Source organism: Apteryx mantelli, chromosome 2 (genome assembly GCF_036417845.1).
Source record: "Apteryx mantelli isolate bAptMan1 chromosome 2, bAptMan1.hap1, whole genome shotgun sequence".
Classification (NCBI taxonomy): Eukaryota; Metazoa; Chordata; class Aves; order Apterygiformes; family Apterygidae; genus Apteryx; species Apteryx mantelli.
This window is the reverse complement of record NC_089979.1, coordinates 53,576,637-53,594,662: the sequence shown is the minus strand read 5'-3', so window position 1 is coordinate 53,594,662 and position 18,026 is coordinate 53,576,637. Positions and strand designations below refer to the sequence as shown.

Genomic DNA, 18,026 nt, shown 5'->3' with positions numbered 1-18,026 from the left:
TACTCAACCTTCTGGGAACAACATTTAGTTTAAAATCTTTTCACATTTCCAATCTTAATAAAGCAAGTTCTTTCACGTGACTGCTATTTATATATCAATTTGTCCCATTATTTACAGAAATTTGTGATGGAAGGCAAAAAATTACTTTGCATAACTGACATCATACTAACTAGCAGTTGTTAAAGTTTTCTGTGCAAGTCAGTTTTGTCACAATTCTTGACAAAGTATTATGGGATTTGTACTTCCATTTAATTACTGCATGTAATAGAATAGAATAGAAACAATGAACATGGGATATTTACAATCAATATGGGATAGCTGTAATTTATTTCACCATCTATGATACTTACTGAAGTTGTCTTCTGTAATCTCTTTCCTGTTTGTTGTGGTGATAACAAAGTTTTCATCAGAAGCTATGCCAAATGCCTACAAAATTGAAGGAGATTCAATTATGAGCAACTATTCCATAAAATATCCAGATAAATGAGAACGAATAGTGGTCTATTTACTTTGCCACAAACTACTGAAAAGTGACCAAATAATTTTCCTGTATTACCTTAGAAATAGAACACAGTCAGTTTAATCCCAGAACTTGACTTTATTTGCTTTCTTAACTTAGCCAAAACTGTCCGTACCAGAGTACTTTGTTTTCTTGCCTGCTTAAAAAATTTCTATGGAACAGGAAGTTTTATGAAGGAGGAACTGTCTTACAGGTAACCACCTTGAAGACTGAAGAATGAGATCTGAACAGCTCTATTTTAGACTGTGCAACCACAACAGCAGTGGTCATGACCTAGAGGGTAGCCTATATTTTACTGCACTCTCTTAAGGCATTAAGCTGACCAAACAATCCTTAAAGTTTGATACACATTAAAAACTCTCCTTACGTTGAACGAGTGAGTGGCTCTTTGTTCTCCAGATATATCATATATAGTAAAACTGGATTGCTTTTAGAATATTCTTTTACCCAAGTATCTTCCAAACCTAAACAACCTTTGCCTCTTGCTATCTCCAAACTCAGTATGTTTCTATAGCTTAGGCCTATAGTTCTCAAGTTTTATAAGCAGTCTTCCTTCTACTTTTCTGCAGAAACTTTCTATATAGATTTGTATGCCTCTACATTCTTGTTTGCCCTAATTTCTGCACCCTGACCTCCAACATTCATCTCTGAAAATAAAAATCCAAATATCCATATTTTCTCCTGCTTTTCCAAATCTTTGAAACTTAAGTTCAAAGTAATGTCAACCCTGGTCCTGTTTAGTTTAATCTACTCTTTCAATCCTGCAGCTAGTATTTCCAATAGGTGCTTTCTGCACTCTTAGCCAGAATCTTCTCCCAAAGCCCTCACATTCCATGTATCAGCTTCCTCTCATTTCCCATACCTCTTTCTTTCTATTCCTAGTGCTCAGACTCAAAGACGTTTTTAAATTCTGCTTAGGTTTCATTAGAGATGTCTGCTTTCAATCTTCCTGGTTGCTACTACATTAAAGATATGGTTAGTATCCATTGGCAAAATATCTCAATGCATGTTGCCAAATTATTCATACTATTTGTCGCAAGTGAAACAAATGGAAATGACGTCAAGAGACTGATGTTCAGAGTTAAGAGTCTGGAATAATTATTACTTTTGAACTTTCCTTTGTATAGATCACTTCAATGTAACCTCTCATATTACATAAATTTTCACATGGCAAACCTGCGCAGGGGAAAAAAGTGCTCAGAGGAAGGAAAACAAGCAAATAAAAATATGGATAATACAAAACTAATACACTACTGTGCTGTTGAAGGTTAATACAGAATACTCGAACTGGAAAGTCTGAAATTGGAAAGCATAGACAAGGATCTTTTTCTCCCAGGTAAAATTCTAGCTTCCCTGTTTTTGCTACCTCCCCAAAGCTTTTCTGCTCTCACAGCCTTATGAAAGGTGCAGTATTTACTTTCAGGCAGCAGGTAAGCAGGATGGTGTACTGCATGCCCAAGACAGCAGCCTGCTTACTCCGTAGGAGCAGCCTCCTCCTTTCTGTCCTCCCTCCATTCCACGAGAGGGCTTCAACTCAACTCTTGGTAACAGCCTCAAGGGCAGAGCTACACTTGCATTTCCTGGGTGAGCCCTACATGACTATCTCCTGGCAGCAGCTCCTTTCTGCTTAACTCCAAATGGTTGTCATTCACATAAGATAAGTTACTAGGCAGGATCATGGACTAAGTTTGGCACTCTTAACTGCAGATAACCTGTTTTTCTTGTCTACATGGGAATGTAAGAGGCTATATCCTTTGTAAACTTTGGCCAATTTAAGATCAAAATTCTCAATTGGAAAGTTTCACTTATAAGTCTTAATTTGTTGTACTTCTTCCTTCCCTCTACCCCACAATCTTGGCTATCCCAACCCCTGTCTCTTCCCACTATGCCAAGCAGTGGTGTAGTGATTGTGTAGCTGTCCCATTATATGGGCACAGTCTTCAGGAGCATGAGGTGCTCATCCCTGAATAAAAAAGAACCTATTGGATATTTTACTTGAACAGTTGATGGTGTGTCATTTGATTCTGTTAAACAGTGTTTGGTCAGAAGTTTCATTTCTCTCTAAGACTCCAGCATGTAAGAGACATGTCACGGTATCTTTAATGTTCAGATTTCGCTGCTGAGCTCCTTTCAGCTGGGTATTATGCCTGCCTTTTTTCAAATAAACACAGAAGATGCATCCACTTCTTAACTTCAGAAGATTCAAGTGACAACCTAATCTGTGTTCAGATTGTAAATTTATTGATTATTCATAAATTGTCAAGACTCACAATCACAATCTAGCTTTTTACATCACCAAAATCTTGAAGAGTACAATAGAATCACTACAGTCAGAAACACCCCTGCATGTTTGCCATGAAAAAGTGTTGGAAGTTACTGCATCAAAATAGCTAGGCAGAATGCTTTCTTTGGGGACATGAAAGAAAAAGGTTTTGGGAAAACAGGGAAAACACAGAGACAAGCTCCAATCTAGGCAAAAATAATTATATATATATATATTTTTTTTTTCTGTAAAAAGAGAAGTGGACATGTGAAAAAACAAGGATTAATGAACTGTTGGTTACATATGATCAGTACATGCATGTGCAAAAATCAAAATACTACAAAAATCCTGAACAAAAAGGTCCCCAGTCTTGATAAAATGATTGGATTGTGTGATTTCAGTTGTATAACAAGGTTCTGCAACTACATGCATACAACCCCCCCCCCAAAAAACAACAACAACAAAAACAGCTAAAGAGTGTAGAAGATTAAGATCAATGAATCAGATTCTGAGTAGTTATGGAGTGGCGGGGTGAAGAACTGCTGACAAAGAACCACTTGAATTGTTTGCTAAGCCACAGATGATAACTATGCTCAGAGGTGTATTGAGCATAAACTGCAGGGTTTCAGTAGCAGGGAGTGGCAGAGGTGACCTTTGTGGGATGCGGCCATGTATTGCCCTGTGCCACTCACAGCCAGCTGCAGCTGGCTCAGAAACCAATAAAAACAACCCGCTGTGTGCCAAAACCTCAACTTGGCAGAGGAAAACATGGCACCTCTGCTCAAATATATATTAAGAGCGAGCAGTGGCCACTAAGTGGAAGAAATGCAGGAAACGTGAGGGGAAGCAGAGGAGACACACAGAAGAAGGCATCCCTGGGGACACGGCTGGAGATGCACTCTTGGAAGGAGGCACTCCACCCCATAGCAAAGACACCCCTGAAGGGGCTGTGACCTGTGGGTGGCCCATGATGGAGCAGAGGAAAATGAACAGGAAGCACAGAGGAGTGGCAGAAAGAAACTGTTAAGTGCACAACCCCAACCGCCACCTGTTGCTTCACCAGATGAATTGGGATGGACTGAGCATAAGGCATGGTGAATACAAGGGAAGTTTAGACTAAGAAGTGGGGAGGAGAGGTGTTTGACAGAAGCTGAGCCTGGGGAAGAGGGAGGAAAGGTGTTTTCCTTGACTGTTTGTTAATTGTTTTCCCTCCCCTCTCCCCCATACCCAAATCAGTAATCAAAAGTTTGTGTTAATTGTAATAAGTTAAATTAAGTAAAATCCCCTGAGTTAAGACTGTTTTTCCTGAAACAGGAAGTCAGTTGTTATATCTATGAAATCATACAGAAGCCAAAAAGCTGTCTTTATTCAAGCAAAAGAAGTGTATCCTTTACAAACTGGAGGCTCAATCTGGAACACTGCACATGTTTCATAATAAATAAATAAAGCTAATGGAGCTCAATTTGTTGGCAGATACTTATGACATGAAACTAATTTAATGTTAAAAGATTAGTTTGGAACAACTGAAGGAAGAATGCCAGACATCCAAGAAGCTTTCACCAGAGCAATTCACAGGTGAGATACATGAAACTGTGAATGAGTTGTGATCTCTCAAACCTTTATAACTGAACCAAGGTTCAATTCACTAGCAACTAAAACTCCTTCAACCAGGCCTTGGTTTAATTTTTCCTCACGTGTGAGCTCATAAGCGCCCACAGCAAATGTGGCTGCTATTTGATCTGACGTCAACGACACGCACTGTGAAGCTTATCTGGCTACTAAGCAAACTAGAACATTTAACATGAAGAAGTCATCCTAGATTTTGCCTCTAGATTTACCATCTGCCTTGGAAAAGGTGTTCAACAACTAAATCTTAAACTTTGCATGTATGCTAACATGGCTCAATAACATGGGTAGACTTGAAGTGGTAAGTGAAGGAGGAATAACATGCTGTAAATACACAATCACTGGTCTGCTTCCAGTGGCTCTCCAGTCTATTAACTAACACTGCAAAATATAAAATAATCATTGTTGGTGCTATTTTTTTCAAACTAAAGGAACAAGACAGTGTCACACATGACAGACATAAAACATTGAAACCAAAACTACAGTATCTTTACAGAAGATGATACTTCTCCACTTGCAACTCAAATTTTTCCAGCACAAACAGGAATCTTGTTTTAGTGAACCAAGGCAGTATATGCTACTTGTCCAGTACCAACTCCCCAGCAACAAAAGATCCATTATCAGTGGCACTGTAAATTAGTTATTTTCTTTCATAGCTTTAATATGTGTTATAGAATTAAGTGGCATAAAAATCTTTTAAGAAAGGCTACAGAAAGAGTATACAAGTTCTGAAAGCAACTTTCCCACAACAAGCAACTTTCATACCTTTAAAATTGTCTGTCTCCTACGGTAAACATTTCCAATGGGCAGATGCATGAGAACAATGTGAAAAGCTGGCCTCGCAGCTTAGTGATGTAGCCAAGGGATAACAGCGACATAACAGCCCAGTCATTCAGTCATGTTCCACAAAGTGGCATTTAGCCCAGGAATAATTTTCTGGCTAATAGAACTGTATTGCTGATGTTAAATAAGATGTTCTCTTAAAGGGCAATTGAACTGCATTGGTTAATTGTAATGAAATCTGGCAAGGGCATTTCAATACGGTCCTTTATAGCTACCCATTTTCATAAAACTTTTTTTTATTTATAAGTGCACCTCAGCTATCTAGCAGAATAAAAAGAAACATAGCTTTGCTTTGAACACTTCATATTGGTTCAGTGGATCCTTTGCTAGGATTTGTTCAGGAACCTAAAAAGGGGGCCTAAATGTCACATGCAAACTCTACAAGGCATGCAGCCTTCTGTAACTTTGCATACAATCAACTGAATGCTCCATGCTGTTTAATTTATTACCTGAAAGATACACATCTACCAGGTAGCTATCCTGTTCTATGCCATGTTAAAAAGAGAATTATCAGTTCAAATTGGAAGAAGCTTACTAGATCAACAAACTGATGGAACTATAATTAAGGAAGAGGATTTTATTCTCAAACCACAGATTTGTTTTCAAACTGGGAACTGTCTTTCAGTAGTGCTTACTGGATACTGAGGCATTTTTATCATGTCTCTCAATTGTTCATACAACTAAATAATATTAAGTTCATTCATACAAATTAGCAGATACAAATCGTAGGATATTAACAGATTAAGTGGAGACTAAGCCCTTGCTAGAAGTACTTGAGAACAACTGTATATAACCCATAAGAGTGCTAACCAGATAAACTTTTCCAGTACGCTGACACGTCAGCTAGTCCCAATAGATGATGATGATGATGATAAGAACACACAGGGTAGTGGAGCAAGTATGATAAGAATCATCTTCAGGCAAGCTCACTCAAATTCTAATATCACAAAAGAAACATAAAACATCTTTGGACACCAACAGAAAGATAAGGTTCTAAAGGTCTCTAGAAAAGCAGTTGCATTTGAAACAGATAAAAATTATTTCTAAGCATGCTAGCTGGAGCTCAAATCAAGAAGCTGTATATTACAGAAATACAGGAATACCCAGTAGCTCATATTTTCTAGGCAGACGGTCACTTGAAAAAAAGACTACAGGCAAAACCCAGCAATGGACATTAGTGTTCTGAAACATCCTCCAGCCATCCTTATTAACAGTGACCCCAATTCAAAGAAAGAATTACGCAAGACTAAATTTGCAGAACTTTAAGTGCCCTGTACTTTGCATTATTTGAATTTCTGAAAATAGAGAAACTTACTGATACAGTTATAAATATTTACAAGGAGATATCAATAAAGATGTTAAGAAGCAAAGCAGATAGTTCAATAAAAACATTAAGAACATTGTTACATATCACAAGATCCAGTAAAGTTTTTATAAGCTTATGGGAAAACAAAGAGAAAGTGAAGAGAGGGAAGCTACATGGCAGAAGTTCTCTATGGTTGCATATATAAATCTAAGAAATCCTGTCCAGCAAGCTAACCTATGTGTCTTTTCAAGATTTGCATATTCATTAGTGCTTTAACGAGCTAAAAGAAGCTGGGGACCCTAAAATTGATGCAGAGAGCATGCTGTCATTAATAGACTTGTTCAGAGCCTAGACAAACACAGGAACTTTCATCAGAAATTCACAAGCAATTGTCTGTAAAAGCACAATCACGAATATTAATGAATGGCGTTATCAACCAAAGATTTAACATCAATTCCATACAGCTTCCACCATGAAAATACATTGTACGGCATCATGTGTTAAAGTAACAAGCAATTTGGAAACCACCTTTGGAATGCAAAAATACTTTGTTACATCCAGGAAGTTGCCCCTGGATAACTAATGCTAAAGGAATGCTGAGACTCTGCATCTTTCTATATCACCATTACTCAAATCTGAGCAAGAACTTAAAAAACACATATTCTTCCAAATCAGTCAACATGTACATTTTAATAATGTACCAGAATGCACACAGATACGCAAACTACACCCTTCTTTCCACTAAAATAGGAGTAACAGAAAGGAAGATGCTACACACAGCATTTCGGTGAAGACTGAAATACCAATACGATACCATTCGAAAAAAACTCAGTGTGAATGTTGGCTATTGCATCTTAAAAGTGCCTTAGAGTATCTCCAACTTACTTCCCGCCCCAGGAAAAACTTGTTTTGGGTATGTATGGCATGTTTAAACAATATTTATTTTGGTTGCTTTTTTCTCCTTCTTCTCTCTCTCTCCACACAGCTAGACGAGACCAGGCCAGAGCCTCCACCGAATTCGCTGCCATCCTCCAGTCCTGATGCCACATGTCAGAGCAGATGACCCTGTGTGGCACCCTGAAAGGCCATGATGGCTGGGTGATGCAGATTGCCACCACCCTGCAGTTCCTGGACAGGATCTTCTCTGCCTCACATGACAAGACCATCATGATGTGAAATCTGACTCAAGATAAGAGCAACTATGGGATCCTGCAGCAAGCCCTGTGTGGCCGCTCACGCTTTGTCAGCAATGTGGTTATCTCTTCTGATAGGCAGCTTGCTCTCTCAGACTTCTAGGACAGCACCCTGCATCTCTGGAACCTCATCACAGGCACCACCACCCACTGCTTTGTGGGCCAGACTAAGGATGTGCTAAGCATGGTCTTCTTGTCTGACAACTGCCAGATCATCTCAGGCTTCAGGGACAAGACCATCAAGCTCTGGAAGACCTTGCACGTCTGCAAGTGCATGGTGCGGGACAAGAGCCACGCAGACTGAGGGTCATCTGTGCACTTCTCCCCAAACAACAGCCACCCCATCATCTCTCCTGCAGCTGGGACAAGCTGGTGAAGGTTTGGAACTTGGCTAACTGCAAATTGAAGACTAACCACATCAGGCACGTGGGTTACCTCAACACAGTGACTGTCTCACCCAATGGGTGCCTCTGGCAGCAAGGACAGCCAGGCCATGTTTTGGGACCTGAATGAAGATTAGCACCTGTACACCCTTGACAGGGGGGACATCATCAACACCTTGTGCTTCAGCCCCAACTACTATGGCTTTGTGTTTTTCTTTTTTTTTAATTTTTTCGGCTCCCCAGTACAAGACAGACATGAACTTACTGAAGCAAGACCAGCAAAGGGCCACGAAGGTGATTAAGGAACTGGAGCATCTCTCATACAAGGACAGGCTGAGAGAGCTGGGACTGTTTAGCCTGGAGAAGAGAAGGGTCAGGAGGGGTCTTATCAATGTGTATAAAAATTTGATGAGGGGAGTAAAGAAGATGGAGTCAGACTCTTCTCAGTGGTGCCCAGTGACAGGACATGAGGTAATGGGCACAAACTGAAACACAGGGAATTCTGTCTAAATATAAGAAAAAACTTTTTTTTACTGTGAGGGTGATAACACTGGAACAAGTTGCCCAGAGGGGTTGTGGAGTCTCCATCCTTGGACATACTCAAAAACCAAGTGGACGTAGCCCTGGGCAACCTGCTCTAGCTGACCTTGCTTTTAGCAGGGAGGTTGCACTAGGCCATCTCCAGAGGTGCTTCCAGCCTCAACTACTCTGCAATTCTGTGAGCTCCTGATTAAAGAATCTTGACAAGTAAGTAAATGAACACAGGTTTTATAATACAAAAATATAATTATTGCAAGATGGATAGATTTTATCATTAAAAAGTGAAGTATTGTACTGAGCAAATTTATTGGAATAGTAGCTTCGTAAGGTATCCAAATACCTTTAAATGCCTTTAACAGTTATCATTAGGTGATACAAATAGCTGAAGTTCCTAATATTTATTCACCTAATATTCAGTCACCTGATCATAAATAATTTCATTAACATAATTTATTAGCCATTAACAAGCAGATATGCACAAAAATTAAACTTATTTCTTGAGTTTCCACCATGACTGTATTTCTTCTTCCCCACATTTTTAATGAATATCCTTTTTGCCTCTTAACATGTCGAAACACTGGAATTCATTTCAGTGGACTGAGAGAAGAATCTGCTTAAAATTAGGCAGAAGGGACAGATACAATGGGCAGTTCAGCAAAAGACCTGACAAATGATTAAAAGCAAAATACTTTGGTTTATTGGGGTGTCTTAATTTCAAGTATTTACTTAAATTACTGCTTTCTGTGCAGGTGCACATTTCTTCAAATCATGGGGTCACTACAATGAAAAAAGTTTCAGAAGATTTAAAGAAGCATTTATAAATGCATTCACTTCGTATTTAAGTAGTGACACTAGCTTTAGTACCATTAGCTATACTGGTACTTCATTCCAAAGCCTCTCAAATACCCTTGTACACGTAGCAAAGCCTCTGTGCATTTTCAACACAGATAACTTGTTGCTTAAAACACATTGTGACCTCTCTCAGCCCTTGGAAATATTCCAAGTAGTTTAACACCAAACTGAGGTGTTCAAACTTCACTGTGCAGCTAGACAACTTGAGCAGGGATCAGGGATTGCCATTAGCCACAAACAGAGCTTATCTTCATTCCTCTCACTGCAGTAAAATATTTTCAAACTATACTCCAAAAAAATCAGAACACCTCAAAACCTCATGGTTCTGGGGACTGAAATTACAAGATTGTCCACATGTGTTTCACAGTGCTCAAATGGAACAATCAAGCTAGCAGATCATTTTTAATTATGAAGTTTCCGCTCTAGGATTGATCACAAGGAAGAAGAATGAAGCCTATTTGCAGCAGTCCTCCTTTATATGATTTTTTTTAAAATCATTTTTACACTCAATATGATTTATTTGTATATAAAGTCACATCCAACCGCATTGTCATGTATTAGCTTGTCTTTAGGGAACAGTAACAAAATTCATGAGGTGACAACAAGCATTCATGAGGTGACAAAAAGTTTCAAAACTGAACAAAGAACATTTTAATAACAAAGCAGAAATATTTTATATGACAACAGATTGAGAGGAAATGAATCAAATCCTTAACCCAACTCACACTGACCGAACCTCTTATCTGGAAAAATCGATTATTTTGCAACACCTTCTCTCCATACTTACCTTCTCTTCATACTATGAAAAAAGTGTAAGAAGCCTTAGGAAACAGCAGCCTAAGACCATGCCTTCAGGCATTCAATTATTTTCAACTCAGGAACCTCAAAAGTTGCAGTCAGGTTTAATCTTACTATTTTTCAAGATTACCATTCTCTTAACTCCAGTTTGTCCAGCTACATCCAAAGGAGTTCTCTAATGCCATAGAAAGACATTCACAGCAGAAATAGTTCCAAGAGCTTAATAGATTTCTGACACCTTTGTCAGACATTATCACTCCCACAACCCAGCTGGCAGTCTGAAAAATGCATGTGTACCTTAGCTGCTACAGTAGAATAATTCAACTGCGTGACAAACGGCCAAAGTAAATTTAAAGCAGAGCCTGTACTGAGGTTGAGCTACTCACTTGACAGGGTAACCCTGGAAACCAACATTGCTAGATACACTGTATTTGCCCGATCAAGCACTCAGCTGGTCTCTAATTAACTTTAACTGGAGAGAAGTGAATATGACATTCTGCTTCTCTCTCCTCTTAAGCAAGCTTTGAGTTGTTTTGAATATCAACTAAACATTTATTTCTGAACTTTCATCACTTCCCTGGTAAGTTTTCAGCACCATAAACTGGGGAAAGTGCCTCAGTCATGTGAATCCAATCATCATCTTTTTCTTGTAAATAGTAGTTGCAACTTTCAAGATTCCAGAAATATTGCACTTCGGAGTAAAACACTTGGAGAAACACATACACAGTGCAAAATACTCAGAAACACTGAGATGCCAAGTCTTACAAGAACTTCCCATACTCTATTACTGTGCCATAAATCAGACATCATAATTCCTGAACCTCAGCCTGAAAGTTTTCACTGTACCAGCATTGCTGATCATGTCAAACAATCTGCCTAAACATGCTGACAGGCATTTGGAGTTGGATGTCCCATACATAAGATAATGAAAGCTGCAATGAGTAAAGAGTCACTACACTGAAATTAGCTGTGATGAAGGCAACTCTGAACTCAGAGAGCCAACACATTTATTATGAGAAGCCCTTTCTCCAAGAGAATGATCATTTGAGATTCTTGTTGCACAGGTTTTTAAGAGCTCCAACTGCATTATCCTTAAGATTTCAACACCTCAAAATGGTCACCAGGGTAGTCGATAAGGATTAGGGTGTTGACATGGTAAAGACTTCTGCTTGACTTTTGTTTCACGGACATCAAACCCAAACACACCAAGTTCTGCTTTACCATGCCAGACTTTTCAAACACAATGTTGCACATCTGAGCGGTCTGCCTAATGACATCAAAGTACTGAATCCACAATGCTGATACATTTTCTGAGATAAGAAAACTCAGAAGTTGTCTGTCTCCAAGATTTGTCACATGTGATAATGATGATTTATTTCTATATAAGACTACAGATATACCAAAAGCTCTGTGAACTACTGAACTCCGTGGAGTTACACGGAAACAGAAGTCACTGGAGCATGCAGCATACAATGAGCAAGGAAAAGAAAGGCTTCTTTTGTCCATAAGAAGTTGCAAATTAGTGTTAACCCCACCCAGTCCATTAATTACAAAAATTAACAAAAAAGATGGGTTAAACATCATCAACACATTTGCCCTGAACACTGAAAATATGAAGTATCCTTGCAATTCTAGAAGGTCACCCAATACAGATGTGATGGGGAAAAGAGAGGGGACCCATTAAGACTGCTATATTCTCAGAAGAAATCATTTAATATTACTGAAGGTACTCATAGGAGATAGGAACCCTACAATGATGCTCCATTAAAAAGGAGAAAAAAAGGGGATTCTGTACATTTGAGTGGTAAATTGGGTAGCCACAATCTTATTGTATACTTTATGTACAAAAGGACCACCTATTTTTAATTCAGTTCTTAGAACACCATGAATCCATTTCGCTGCCTAACTTTTCAGGATGTTATGTCACATAAAGTGTATCAATTTCTTTATTTCATTCAGCTACTTCTTTCTTTCTGAACTTATGAACTTTAGGCACACTAATTAGATAAAAGGTATGTGCCAACACTTGATAACCAAGTTGAGTAGTGTTAGTACATTAAATAATAATACACATCAGCACCTCTAAATGAATATACCCTTTTGAAAACTGCAATAACAGAATTATGCAAGGAGGAGCTAGACATGTATGACAGGCATTCCTGTTGACATTGACAATTCAAAGCTTCCATCACAGTAAGAGACCATTATATTAAACACTATCCAGACGTAGAACAAACTAGACAATTTTCTCCAAGAATGTATAGCCTAGAGAACAAAGTGCAAACTACACTGGATGAAGGAACTAAAATAGAATGCTTTATCAAATTAAATTAGTGCGTAATTTACAGCTGATTTTCCTGTGTGCCTCATGATATAAAAAGATACACAGGCAGCTAATAGATTTATGGCATTTGTTACTCCCTCGGTAAACAAAAGTATGACAGAAAATGGGCGATGCCTACTGGTATGATAGGCAAGAGTCGTAAGTCCATTTCAAAGTCAAGTAAACAGCATGCATGTAGAAAAGAAATCTCCACCTCCAAGAATTTTGGAGAGAGAATAAATTCACATTTTGTGTAATAAAAGGAAAGGAGAACTAAAAGACACACGAGACAGCAAAGACGACAAAGTATGAAAACTATTTGAGCCGCTGCCACCATTACGGCCTTCAGACGGAGGGTTACACATCTCATGACAGGAAACAGGCAGTGCTTATTTCCGACACCTTGGACAGCAGAAGGAGAGAGGCTCGCTCCGGCCCGGCCGCCGCGGCGAGGCGAAGGACGCGGCCGCCGCGCCGCCGCCGTCCCGGCCGGGCGGCTCCCGCCGCGGCCACGCGGGGGAGCTCCGCAGCGGCCGCTTCCCCCCAGGCCTCCGCGAGGGGGCCGGTCCCGCCGCGCTGCGCCGGCAGCTCCCGCGAGGCGGCGGCTGCCGGGACGCGGCAGCCGGGACGCGCCGCTGCTCACCGCGCCCCCCGGCGGGAGCGGTTTCTCCTCGACGGCCGCTTCTCTCCGTCCTGGCAACAAAGTTTGCGGGCCGGACGCGCGACGACAGCGGCACCGAGGGGGGCGCCACCCGCCCGCCCGGCGGCGGGCGAGCGGGAAGGAGGCGGCCGCCCGCCCCGCCGCCGCCGCGCCGCCCCTCTCCCCCGGCGGAGTCTCCCCGCGCACGTGGGGCCTCGGCACGTGCCGGCCGCCCCCCTCACCCTCCCCCCACCTCCGCCGCGAGGCCCGCGCGCGCCGGCCGTTGGGGGCCGCTGGGGGCCGCGCCGGGCCCGCGCGCGCGGCGCCCCTCGGCCGCGCCGGGCCCCCGCTGCTGCCGCCGCCGCCCCCTCGGCGGGGACGGGGCGCACGCAGCCCCCGGCCCGCCGCCGCCGCGGTGCACGCCGCCGCCTCGCTGTGCCCCCCCCCCCGGCCCCGGCACCTGGCACACGGCGCTGCGGAAGCCGCGGTAGTTGTCCTTGCCGTAGCTGAGCACTTTCTCGTCGGGGTCCGCCTGCGCCCGGCGCCGGTCGAAGAGGAAGACGGTACGGTCCCCGCTGCCGCGCGGCGTCAACAGCACCGGCCTGCGGGCTCCGCGGCTGCCTCCCGCCGCCGCTGCCATGTTGGGGAGCCGACGAGACGGAAACCGTCCGGCCGCGATGGCGGCGGCGGCGGCAACAGCTAGCGCTCCGGCCCGGCCCGCGAGCTCCCCCGCCTGGCGCTGCTCCCCTCGCGCGGCAGCCGCGGCAGCGGGGGGAGGAGCCTGGCGGCGGCGCTCGGGCCGACGCGGCGGCGGCCCGGAAGGGAGGGGCGGGGCCGGGGGCGGCCCGGAAACGAAACCGCCCGGCAGCGCCGCGACTCGGAACGAGTCCGCGCCCGCCCGCCCGGCTGCCCGCGCGCGCCCGCCCGCCCGGCTGCCCGCGCCATTTCCGTCCCGGCCGCGCCGCGCTGCCAGCCGCGCCGGGAGGGGGCGCCCGCGCGAGGGCTGCCGCCGCGCCGCGCCGCGGGCCCGCCCCGGCCGGCAGCGTGTGGGCGGCGTGGCGCCTGCGGGGCGGCGGCGGCGGGGGGGAGGTGGCTGTCCCCGCGCTTCCCGCTGGCTGCGGCGGTTGGGTTGAGTCCTGCCGTCGGGGGTGAAGTAGCAGCTGAGCTTTCGCCTTCCCTGAAATAAACTGAGCGATCGAGTCGGTGGTTTTTTTTGTTTGTTTGTTTGTTTTTTTCCTCCTGAAACGCTTTCGCCACCTGGCAGTTGTCGTATCTCCTCGCTGCGCGCTTTCCCTTTTCTTGCCGTCATTTTCCGTGGATGCTGAGGTGTCAGCGGTGCGTCCTGTCACGGCCGCGTGCTCAGGTAGAAATGTCTTCTGGTGTGGAGAAGGTTATGTAGAGTGCCTGGAGAAGTGCTCATAAATGCTGCCGAAGATATAAGTATGTAAAAATAGAGGAGAAGGGTGTTTCTGCTTTTCAGTATGCTTGCGTGTATGTCAAATACCATGTCACAGTGCCTCGAAGTGCTTCCTTTTTCTGTGACCCTCTCTTCGGAGTAGCGGCTTTCTAGGACACCATTCCTTTCTGCGGGTGAGATCCTCGCTGTCCGGCTGCACCCGACTTCCGTGAAACCCATTTTGTTTGAAGAGGCCTGTCCGGAGAACTGCATTATCCAAAGCACTCCCACGCTCGGTGCTCTTTGCGTTTTATTAGCTGTGATAATACCATAAAACTATGATTAAATGTTAACTTTATGATGTGATTCCTGGGGAATCCCATCTATAAATAGTCTTTTTGACGATTTCCCATTGACAAACAAGTCTTCAGAGTTGTTGGAGTCAGTTTTATTGGTTTTTTTGAGAGAGAGGAGGAATTTTTTTTGACAGTGGGATCAGGATTAAGTTCCTGCTGAATAGATTACGTGGAAGGAGCTATGTAAATAAAACAGAAGTGGCTGTGCAATCCTTCAGTAGGATCCACAAGTGGGTTTTTATTTTTTTAATGCCATAGGTTTGTAATACTGTTTTTTATAGTAAAGAGTTCTTTTTTTATCTTCAGCCTTAGAAACGGATTTCAATTAAAACTTAATTGTGAAGTTAAACTTAAAAGCTAATGAAGTTCTTGAGTTTTTGTATATGGAAAACCTTAATAACTTTTGTATGTGTGCTACTGCCAGAATGGTAGGACTGCAGTAGCTGCGAAACTGCAGTTTAAATGAAGCAGTTCAAGAAGTACTTAAGTACAGTCTTAATGGTCTTTAAAGAATGAGCAAAACATGCTTGTCAGGAAACTGTCAAGAACTTTTGATTCGTGATTCATGCTAGGGTGGACTAATAGCTTTTCCTCCTATCATAAACAGTTACGCTGACATAGTTGGGTTGTGCTTTATAAATTGCTTAGAGACAGAAATTCAGTAAGTGCAACTTACTGCGTTCAGACTTCCTGCAGCTGCCGCTTATGCTTCTGATGTGGTTAGCTCTGAGAAACTGAATGTGTTCTGACTTTGTGTGTTTCTGCTGTCCTTATAGTTCATCCTTTCGTACTGCATGTTGTTCTTGTATTCTGAGTTTATTTCTGAACCTTTCAGTGCTGTCAGTTGAACATAACAAACATATCTAAGAACTGAATATATAGGCTGCACAAAAATTGGTCTGTTAAAATTTTTAGAATTTCCCTCATAATTTGCTGCTGTTTCTAAGAGAAATCTCTGGTCTAGGAATACATAAATGTAGTAAGGGGGAACATTTTTATCTGTAGTCACTTTTTAATTTGTGGGTGACATTTTTGTCTTGTACAACAGCTTGTACAACTTCAGAAACTAGAGGACATAACACATTCTTGGCATTTTCATATATGCAATAGATGTATGTCATACATTGGCATTGTTTCTTCAGGCCCTCCAAACAGATACTTTTTTTCTCTAATTGTAAATTAATTACTTTCCAGCTTTCTTGGGTACAAAATTATATGTTCACTAACTTCTCATTATTTTGATATTCTGTAACAGCCAACTTTTTTTTTTGACTCCTGAATATAAGGACTGCATTTTCTAGCGTGTATTTACTTCCCTGTTATTGATACTGTAGTGCCTATGCCTTACATCTTTTGTCAGTCATATGGACTAAATTGATGTCTCACCTATTCCTTGCCTGAGAGAACTGAATTATTATCAAGGCCACATGTTCTGCAAAAAGACTATAACCATATATATCCACATTAGTTTAAACAAATGGTATTCTGATATTAACCGCGAAAAAATGTTGAACAGGAAAACCTCCAGACCTACCTCTTCATTTTCATTTTGCAACTTCTGCACAGCTATGCTGAATGGCTTTGAGGTCAGGGTATAATAAAAATTATATGTTGGAGACCTACCTTGCTTTCCTGACTGCAACAACTTGAAAGAACTAGCAGGTGCCTGAGGGAACAGAAACATCACTCACAGAATATCTGCACTACCTTCTCAGGTCAGACACAGCCTGTTGGAGCAGCAGGCATCCAAAACTCAGACAATATAGCACAAGAAAAAATATTCATTAGGGTTCAAAAAACAGATAAATGTTACTCCTTTCTTCAATATCTTCTCTTGCTCTTCTGAACTCCTGAGCATTACACATCTCTTTGTTCCTATCAACAGTTTCAAAAAAAAATTTCTTCTCCTCTTCCTGTGAGGTTTCCCTAAAGGGTTGTGTGAAATTAATGTGTTTTTAGGCAAAGGGGAGTCTTTTTTTTGGTTTTTGTTTTTACTTCTGCACTGATTGATTATACAGAAACCAGCACAAAAAAAATACCATTGCATACTGCCAATGACATGGGCTTTAGCTATGAAAGCATTGGTGGATAGTTCAGTTCACATGCAGTCTTAACAGCAGTTAAAATACAGCAAACACTTCAAAAAATAAACGGTCTGTCTTCATAAGGAAGAAGAAATCATCAATGCTGGTTGATACGCATGTTCAGTATATTCAGAATCATCTGGAAATAAGGGTGAATAATAAAGTTTTCCACAAATACCGGCTTAATCCTCATCAGTGGTCAAGAACCAAGTAGGGTGTGTAGCATTCTTAGGATAGGAGCACAGAAGATAAGAAAAAACTGTCTAAAAGAATGCAGTTCTCCACATTCTGTCCTGCTTGTCTAGAAAGGTGCAAACAAGGATGCTCGGAAAAGTGCAACTGCTTCACATAAAGTAAATTAGGACTCTCAGCTTGGAAAGAAGATGATTGTGAAGGCATATAGAAAAGGTCTATAAAACATGGAGTGGCATTAAGAAATGAACAACGTAAAAAAAAAACCCACCATGCAAGAACTATGTGTTTAACTATCATGCAGTCAAATTATGAGGAAGAAGATTTAAAATACAGAATTTTTTCATGCATGACTGCATAGTGGATCACTCTCAGAGCTACAGAGTTTTGTGAGAACAAAGAGCACGTGTACTACCCAATTAAGGAAAGAGGAAAGGTCTGCTGAGAGTTTTTAAGAATGAGAGGTATATAACCTGCAACTCAGAGCATCTCTAAATCAAGATTTGATGAAAATTGGAAGGGCATGTCAAACCTGGTGACTTTTCAAGTTCCTTAAATAGAATTTTGTTTCTCAGCAGACTTGTGCAATTTCTAGACATGAGAGAGCAATTCCATTTTAGAATGTTAATTACTTTGAAAAAAAAAAAGAAGATGAATTCTTTCATCTATCTTCAAAATAAATATGCCAAGGGAGGAAGAATAGTTCTATCT

General features: G+C 41.9%; 1 protein-coding gene and 1 pseudogene across 3 annotated transcripts in view; one reads left to right on the top strand and one right to left on the bottom strand.

Moving 5' to 3' along the window:
- The window catches only part of SMCHD1 (structural maintenance of chromosomes flexible hinge domain containing 1), an 88,948-nt gene extending 74,985 nt beyond the window's left edge, over positions 1–13,963 (bottom strand). For all 3 annotated transcript variants that reach the window (XM_067290673.1, XM_067290674.1, XM_067290676.1), the window contains exons 1-2: positions 13,748–13,963; positions 351–426 (exon numbers count right to left, since the gene is read on the bottom strand). In XM_067290673.1, coding sequence (XP_067146774.1) covers positions 351–426; positions 13,748–13,927 — 256 coding nt within the window. In that variant the 5' untranslated portion in view covers positions 13,928–13,963. The remainder of the gene's footprint in view (positions 1–350; positions 427–13,747) is intronic.
- LOC106482216 (small ribosomal subunit protein RACK1-like) lies at positions 7,543–8,436 on the top strand (annotated as a pseudogene).
- Positions 13,964–18,026: the final 4,063 nt, after the last annotated feature.